Source organism: Eutrema salsugineum, unplaced genomic scaffold (genome assembly GCF_000478725.1).
Source record: "Eutrema salsugineum unplaced genomic scaffold, Eutsalg1_0 scaffold_8, whole genome shotgun sequence".
In the NCBI taxonomy this organism is placed as follows: Eukaryota; Viridiplantae; Streptophyta; class Magnoliopsida; order Brassicales; family Brassicaceae; genus Eutrema; species Eutrema salsugineum.
The window spans coordinates 3,462,809-3,472,095 of record NW_006256414.1 but is presented as its reverse complement, the minus strand read 5'-3'; the positions used below and the strand labels follow the sequence as shown (position 1 = coordinate 3,472,095).

The 9,287-nt window shown below is 36.4% G+C and overlaps 1 protein-coding gene across 1 annotated transcript; it reads left to right on the top strand.

Moving 5' to 3' along the window:
• Positions 1-2,368: 2,368 nt before the first annotated feature.
• LOC18009963 (E3 ubiquitin-protein ligase RNF149) lies at positions 2,369-2,745 on the top strand. The gene is given in 2 exon segments (XM_024157508.1): positions 2,369-2,522; positions 2,525-2,745. Coding segments are annotated over 2 exon segments (375 nt in total).
• The last annotated feature ends 6,542 nt before the right edge of the window (positions 2,746-9,287 follow it).

Here is a 9,287-nt window from a genome sequence, read left to right as displayed (position 1 = left end):
GCTGGGATTCTTAAGGACGCCAACACATACTACTTCAAGGACGCCTACGGAACTGCGCAGCAATGTGTTCTCCCCAACCCAGACATCACTCAGCTAAACTCGGAGGATGATCTCAGGTTTTTGAAGGGCATTCCACTCTTATCTGACGTCATACACAGTGATGCTCCTGCACACACTCACGTCAGCTCTTCATAGGCTCCACAGCCTCATCTGGAGGACGAAAAGATGCCATTCTCTAACTCAGTTGACACAAGCGAGTTCGACCTTCCACACATCTCCGACGACCCTGACAAGACAGAGTACAGGCGTTGGATGATCGCGTCTTAGAAGAAGAACAACAGCTTCATGAAGAAGGTCATGCAGATGTTATCCAAAGGCGCAGACGTTGCACCGGTCGATCTGGGAGTGAGAGCCTAGATGACACCATCGCTCACTGATCTATAGTAAATCCTTTCTACCATCATTGTATCATCCACTTTTACTTTCATGCTGTTCCAATCAGATCCTTCTCTTGCTTAATAATACACCAGGGACAGTGTGAAATAATTCCGGGGGAGGGTTTTTGTTTTGCATTTGCTTTCTTTTAGTCCTTTGAGTTAGTATCCCAGGTTTTATTCCGTTTTCTTGAGTCAGTGAGTCAGTCGGTTACTTTCATTTGTTTTTTAATAGTCATTTTGTTATATGAGTCAATGTAAAAACTTGTGGGAACTATGACCAAATCTGTGATGAGTTTAGACTATTTATGAATTTTGACCATTTTCTTTTTAGTGATCATTGGTGCAGAATCAGTTAACTTGAGGCGTCCATGTTTTTGACAGAATCCATTGACCTGAGCTGATCTCTGAGCTCTTCCTTTTTACCTCATCGACGTGACTGGTATTCATAGGGCTGGACTCCTCATTCATACCTGACAAACAAGGACCTGTGTAATGAAAAGATTGGTACTCTTCTCCCTTATTCAAAGCATTAACTAAAGCTGAAAATATGAAATTGATTTTCTTTCAAGGTAAAGGGGTGGTAAAATTTCCCGGGACCTCACTATTTTACTTTGGAAAGAAACGATCACACAAGGATTGGAAGTGAAGGGTAGAAAAATTTCCCAGGACCCCATTATTCACCTATGACCTTGATAAAAAAGGAAGAAATTTGCAAATGAATAAGTCTGGGGGAGAGGAAGAGTACCTTTGTGTATTATGGTCAGTTTGTCGTGGTATAGTATGAGAATGAGTCTAGAAGATCCTTAGCATTGGATTCATCAGTGAGACTCAGCGATGATGGAATATGGATAATGTCATGAAACTATGGATTTAATCAGGGAAGCTGCGAATGTCTGCGGAGAAGTACATCGTGGTTCGATTTGGATTGATGTTGAAATATGTGGTCTGCAGGTTGTAGTCAAATTTACGGTCTTCTGATTTTTTGCGAGTTCTCACCATTGTCTAATCACTTTTCTGGGACTGGATTTTGGTTTGTTTGAGGACAAACAAAGGTCTAAGTTTGGAGGAGTTGATAAGTAGCGATTTTGATTCATTCTAACCTGTATTTGCTGATCTTTTAGAGTCTTTAGAGTCTTTTTCATATCGTTTCAGTTAACTAAGAGGTTTTAGGTGAAGATTGGAGCAACTGGAGCCTTTGGAGAAAAAAAAGAATTGAAGCTGAAACGGCTCCAGTTCTAGAAAAGTGGAGTCTTTGCTCCTAAAGGGAAGAAGGCAAAGTCTGAGGGGCAAATGATAAAAGGTCGGGAAATAGTTGGAAACTTAGAACCGACTTCAGCTTTTGTTATTTTACATTTACTCCCTACAATTCTTGTGTACATCAAAATTTAACCCTATGGATTTAATTAAATTCAAACAGGGGGTTTAGGTTTTGGGTAAATGGTTTGATTTTATAAATTCCCGCTTCAAATTGCGTTTAGTGGGCTTTAATGGGACAGATCCAACACCAATTAAAGAAAAATAATACGTAATCAAAATCGTAATCGAAGAGTAACTGACAGAAACTCCGGATTAAACAAACAAAAGTGCGCATTAAGTTTAATTTTAAATTTCAGTTGGTTTGTGTAGAAAATACACATTAAATCTTAACCTTAATCTTATTAACCTCTTACTTAGCAGTAATGAGCCAGAATATCTTTCACTTAATCCCTTCCACCATCTTTCTCTCCGCAAAACTACAACTAAATATCGTTAATCAGTTTTTAATTTTTTAATTAAACAGTTCATCACATTCGTCGAGATTAATCACTCAAAATCATAATCCATATATAAGAGATCACTGTGAAAACCCCGAAATTCCATCAATCAATTTCACGGAAAAAAATCCCCTAATTCAATTTTGCAATTTCGCAAATTTTCAAAAATATTCGAAGATGGGATCAAATTGCTGTGGAGATTACGTTGCTGCTTCGCCAGAGATGGTGGTGACGGAAAGCGAATCAATCGCGTTGATACTTCTCTGTGTCGTCTTCATCATTCTCTTCTACGGCTCGATTTTTCTTCTCTGCTTCATGATGTACCCGAAGTGCTGAAGGAAGCAATCGTGAAATGTGGCGACGGCGGCCACGATGACAGGATTAGAGCAGATTTATACATTATTTGTTTGGAGGATTTTGAAGTAAACAACGTTGTTAGGGTTCTGGTGGGATGTAAGCATGTGTTTCACGTGCAGTGTATAGACTCGTGGTGTTTCTATAAGCTGATGTGTTCGGTTTGCAGAGCACCGTTCCAGTAGTTTGGTGATTGGTAAGGGGCAAAGACTGAGAAGTTTTAGGATTTAAATGTTCAAGACGATCCAGTTTAATCCCAATTTTGATATTTTTACGTCTTTGGGATTTAAAAATCCAAGGGAATCTTTTAAGTTTTTGATCTGATCATTGATCGTGACGTATGTGTGTATATATTGGGAATGTTAATTATAGTAGTGAATAATACGGCTTAAAGTTAAAGTATGGGTTAAAGTTTTGTTATTGTGATTTAATACAAAAATAAAAATAACTAGAACAAAGAAAGATAATTTAAACCAAAAGGTTGAAGTGGGGTGATTCCCTTGAACTGGAAGATTCGACTCTATGGATCTAGGTTATGGATTGAATTTGCCTAGATGTGGAATTATCACATTAACTCTTGACCATTCAACTATGTGGGTTGCTACTGGACTGACATGAAAATGATGCTGAATTTTAGGGGGATTAGTCTGGATCCTCCGGATATCAAAAAAAACAAATTATAATTCGTTAGATTTGATTTGCTAAATCACAGAGCTAACTTAATAATGTGATTTAAAACAATTTATCGGAAAAAAGCATAAGAAATAGCACAAAAATCCAACACCTATTTTATATTTTTTCTTCTAAAGTTCAAATTAAAATATACGTGTAAATAAATGATAAAATCAAAGAGATAAAAATTAAATCTAATAGTTTAAAGGTGAATGAAATGATGATCGTAGAAAAATACAGTAAAACTTCTATAAATTAATACTCGATAAATTAATAATTACCATAAATTAATAAATTTTACCGGTTCCAAACCGGGTCAATGTAAAAATCCATCAATTTTGATAAGATAATAAGATAATAACTTTTTTGAAATCTTTTAGTAAATATATGGTCTCAATAAAAACATAAATTAATAATTATATAAATTTATACAAATATATATAATATAATATACTACTGTGACTGATATATTTGTTTTTACTTAAAAATGAAATCTCATTTGAACTCATCTCTTTACTTATTATATAAGTAGCTCTTATTGTCTTTTTACGATATGCATTTGAAATTTGTGAAATTTTTTTTATGTAACAATTATTTTTCTTAACCGTAAATGATTATGAATGTATTGTAGTATTGTCTTTAATTTGATTACCATAAATAATAAGGATAGTAGTTACGATTTTTTATAATTTTTGAACTATGAACATGTTTATTTTTATATGAAATCCGTTGTTATTAGTTTACTAAATTTACATTTAAAAAAATGTTTTTTGTTTGATCATTATTTAATTAAAATCTTTTGTTATTAGAAAAATTGGCTTTAATTTCTGGGATATGAATTTCTTACAATAAATATCTATCTTTGGTTTTAATTACTAGAATAAAAATTGATATTTTATTCATAATATACAACTTTCAAAATACCATAAATATCTATTGAATTCTTAAATTTGGTATAAGAGAGATTCTTTGATGGATTTTCTAAAAACAATTTAAACTCTATTCAAATTTGAACAAATCTCTCTTGCAAATTTAACAATTTTTCGAACTCTTATAAATCAAAACAATTATCAAAATCCAACGATTTCCCACTAAGGCATTAATCCAAAACTACTACTTAATAAAATAATCACGCACATTTGTTCGACAATCGACAGCATGAAAAGTGAAAACTATACGATAAAATTGGTCAAGTGAATATCCTCCCTCCCTCAAACCCTAAATCGTGATTGCATGCAAAAACCATAATCTCTGCAGATAGCTATGGTGACAACTCGAAAACAGAAGAAGATAGATGATCAAATATGGGAAATGCAAAGATTAGATGCTGAAAGTTTGGAATCAGATGTAGAGACTGTACCTTCAAAGTTCTCTCCCAAGAGGAATAATTCTGCCGCTACTGTGCATCCATCCGATCGATCAAAAAAGTCTAAGACTTTAAAGATTGTACCGCTGAAGCCCCATCCATGATCCATCTGATCGATCGAACAAGTCTCAGCAAGCCCAAGTCAAAATTGATGGCATAAATCCACAGGCAAGTCCTCAAACTCGCCCTCTTTTTAGTAGAATTGATTGTCTCATAACCGACAAAGAAGCAGGGATTTCCCTATTTGGCCGGGTCATTTCCGGGCAAACCAAAAATGCGTTCCTCATCATTAAGTCATTAAATTAATATGTTTGCTCGCGACTCTCGGGAGAACCAAATAATTCGATGGGAGTAGTTGCAGATCTACATTGGATCTCACCTGAATCGCCCCATCTATCCTCCTGAGACCTATCTCGTCTCTTCTCTGGTACTACATGGTTCTGTTCTGCTCCGAAGTCTTTACATAATCTTCTTCTGTCTGAAGAAATGATTCATCGAAGGGTCTCCTGCTGGGGCCCGCTATGCCAAGCCAAAACCATAACATTCCTTTAGTTTGTGTAATTGATTCAATGATGGATAATTTAGGGCCTGTCGAAACTCGCACAACATTTCCTATCCATATTGAAGCATAATGATCATACGTCTGTAATGCATTGTATGTCCCTAGCCCTGCCTTCGGCACCCCTTTCCTTGCGGTTAAGGTAGAGCCAAGGGACAGTCTCAGGTAGACAGTTTCTATGGGGCAGTTTAGCTGCTTTATCTGTTTGTGGTTTTACCCGGTGTGAGATATCACAATGTTCGAAGATGTTTTGAATCTTGCATGCATGCATATAGTATAACCATGTATTTAGTTCTGCAAAACTGTCCTTTTCTTTACACTCTGCCAACATAGCCTAGTTAGATATATTATCCTCTTAATGCAGCATGTTCATTTCAATGGCAGAGTGGCTGGCAAAACAGTGAAGTCACACCAACCAGGGATCCAGCTCACAGAGATACTGGAAAATTTGTCTCCGCAGAGGAGTTGCTGCTTTCAGGTGCAGTTTTCAAAGACCAACAACTGAAGTAGCTCAGAACTCAGTGCCTTGTACTCCTAGCTCTCACGTAATATCACAGTCTCTTGACCTCTTGTTTACTCAATTGTTAGTTTGTTACTCTGAAAAGCTCTGACAGATTTCCGTTTTTTTTTAGAAAGGGTTGGATGCCAAACAAACAGCACATCGACTTCGCCCTTGGAAAAAATTTCCCCAAAGATGGTAATTATTTGCCTTTCCTTGGATTTTTTGCCTAGCCATTTTCGTCATGTTTTCCCTTGGATTGTAATTATCCTGCAATGCAGATGGTTTCCGCCGAGAACAGTTTGATCAGAAAGGAAGCACACATTCTCTTAGTAAATCTGGTAGCATTCATGAAATCTCAGCTCCATCAGCGAGAATGGATAATCCCAGTGGAAGATTGACTGAAATGGACTTCTCAGCAAAAGACACAGGGATGCCACGATCAGAGGACAAAATCTCAGATGCTGTATTTTCTAATGGACAAAAGCTTCTTCTGGCATCTAAAATTCCAGATTCTCAAGCGCAAAATCAGGTTTCTGGTAGTCAGGGAAACGAAGCAGGAGACAGTGTGAGGCCTACAGCAGCAAAGTCTGCCTCCGCTGTCTCAGAATCCGACCAGGAAGCATAGGGATCTGATGGAGACTGTGTAGGAGCCAACTCTGCCTCTGGATCCGGAAACGAAACAGAAGAATCCAATGGAGATGGTGTTAGGCATAAAGGAGCAAAGTCTGCCTCTGTTATCTCAGAATCGTACAAAGGAGCAGAGGAATCCAATGGAGACATTACTAGGCATGAAAGACTGAGTACGCCAGAGATTGTACCATCAAAGGTCCTTGCCAACAGAAGAGCTGTGTATCAATCTGATTGTATGAAAACGTTTTGGAAAGTGCAGGCTGAAATTGGTCGTGTGAATCCAGAGGAATCTCTTCCGTCTCGTCGTCCTTATAATAAATCATTACTAACTAAGAAAAATCATTTGCGGTTTGATTCATTCTGGAAAAAAGGAGTAGTTGATCAAAGATTAGTAGATCTTTAGAGCTTTGCTGGTCTGGGAGTTGAACAGATTCTCAAAGACTATCACCTTTTGAGTACTCTGACTTCTGTGGGACCGTATGTGCTGCAAGTTGTCAGGGAATTTTATGCCAACTTACCAAGCAAGGGGACAAACAGGCTTGTGCAGAAGATATTTGTCAGGGGACATATGTATGAATTCTCTCCTAAGCTCATAAATTATGTACTGAAACTTCCTGAAAGAAGGATCACCCGTGCGAAAGAGACTTCCATTGATGTTGATTTAGATTTGATTGCTGCAACGCTTACTCGTGGCAAAATAAAAGATTGGGAGAAGATAACGCCTACTCAGAGGGAGCGCGAGGCCAAGATGCCACACTCTCGAAAAAAAAGCCAAAATGCCATATATTAAATTTGTAATTTAATTTTGATTTTTTTTTAATAAGGAAAAACTTGGAGAATACTACCCTTTCCCTATTTGTCTCTTTATTTACACTAAAACCAGGATCAAACCCACCCAAACCCAATGACCCATGGATATCCATCCAACCTCCTTAGATATTTTCATTTATTAATTAATTCTTTTTTTGTTAATTCAAAATCGATTATCCCCAAATAATTACACAAATTACATCTTAAATTTACAATTAAAAAAATCTATACCTTCAACTCTCATCGATGAAGCATTTTGGTGCAAAGGGGAATTATACAAAGACGAATGTGCTGTTGTTTCACCAACGAAGAGCATTTGGAAGTGAAGCTATTCTGGGTTTTGAAATTAAGGTTTGCCAGAAATCCAGCCACGAGGGAAGTGATTTCGACTTTTGAATGAAGGAAAATTGATGAAGCATTGTTCTATATATATACATGAATTTTGGATTTGCAGAGACTAATTTAATAGCTTTGTTTTGGATTTGAAGAAAGCTTGTGTCCCTGAACTTGGTCTGGTTTTCATCTCAACAAAAAATTGGGATTTTGCGCATGAGGTAATCTCGCCGTTGTAACAATTGAGTATCAATTAGATTTGCACCTGATGATCCCCTTCTTTGCTTCGCGGCGTCTAGCTTTCCAGGATCTATCTCCGGTTCGAAGGTCTTTGAACGGCACAGCTCCTTAATTACACCACCGCCAAACAAGCTCTGATGACGTTTTCGAGCTTACACTTGATGCGTTCATGTCTCGGCCAGAGACGTCGGATCCAGAGAAACCGTCGGTGAGATTCTCTTTCTCTGGATAGGATTTGCCGTTGGTAAATTGGATTGAGTGGGTAAATGCGATGGCTGAGTCCAACGCAGTGGTGTGGCAGAAATCCAGCGTTCCAGCATCTACGACGCGATCATGGCTTTGGTGGAGAGATGGTGCATCAAGACTAACTCGTTTGTGTTCCCTTGAGGCTTAAGTTCTATAAAACGAGAAGCTAATCTGTGTTTTTTTTCAGCTTACATTCTTCACAAAAAGAGAAATCGATTCTATGGAGGAACTTGTTGTCTTGTTGAATATTAGAGATAAAGAATCGAATTTGTTGTCTTGTTGAATATTTGTTATGTCTTTGAAGTCAGAGAAGTTTGATGAACTAATAGCTGCAGCCAATGAAGAAAAAGAAGTTGCAAAAGCTCAGGTGTAGAGCTGAACATAGAAGTTTCATGATCTGACTTCTATGGTACAACTAAGTACAACTATGGACAACTAAGTATAATTATAGTACAATTAAATACAATTATGGACAACTAAGTACAACTATGTACAACTAATACTAAGTACAATTTGGTAACTGTAAAATTATAATTAAAATTAATTAAAAATTAATTAAAAAAATATGTGTGCCGACAAAAAAAGAACATATGCACTTTGTAACATGTGCACCGTCAATTTTGTACATAGTTATACCCAATTGTCCAGTTGTCCAAAATTCTTCATAGTTGTCCTTTCGTGATTTTAGAATTTTTTTAGTTGTCCCTTAATACAAATTATTATTTTGGTAACCCAATTTTATGTGACGATTGGGTATTTTCATGGATAATTTCTTAAATATAATCGTTGATTCGTAGTGATTCTTAGGTAAATTGTAATTATACCTGATTTCATCACCAAATCTGCAGAGGAGGACAACTGGTATGAATAGTACAACTAAGAGATAAGAGGACAACTAGTACAACTGATACAACTATGAGATAGAGGACAACTAGTACAAATGGATATAACTAAGACGACACCTTGAATAATTGTTAATTAAGAATTGTTTTACTATATTTTCAAGAGATAATGAGCATCAGCCACACAAGCAATTCAATAGATTTTATATCATTTAATACCTCATATTTGGAGCAGATAACTTATTCGGTATTACTAGATAAGATACTGTATGTAAGAAGATTGCGATATATGAAACTAAACAGTTTTGGAGTAGATAATTTATGTGGAGAATGAATTGCACACATAAATGTAACTAAGTGAAGTATTTCGGATAATATACAAGATTTTTTTTGTCATACTGCCGAATTACACCAAAAAAAATAAAAAAGTGTTTCTATTCTCCAAAAAACGTCGCCGAAAGACAAAAATGGATAATAAATTAGATAAGTGGTTTCAGAGCAAAAATAGCATAGAAACTTAATTTGTGTAAGTTTTCGAGTTT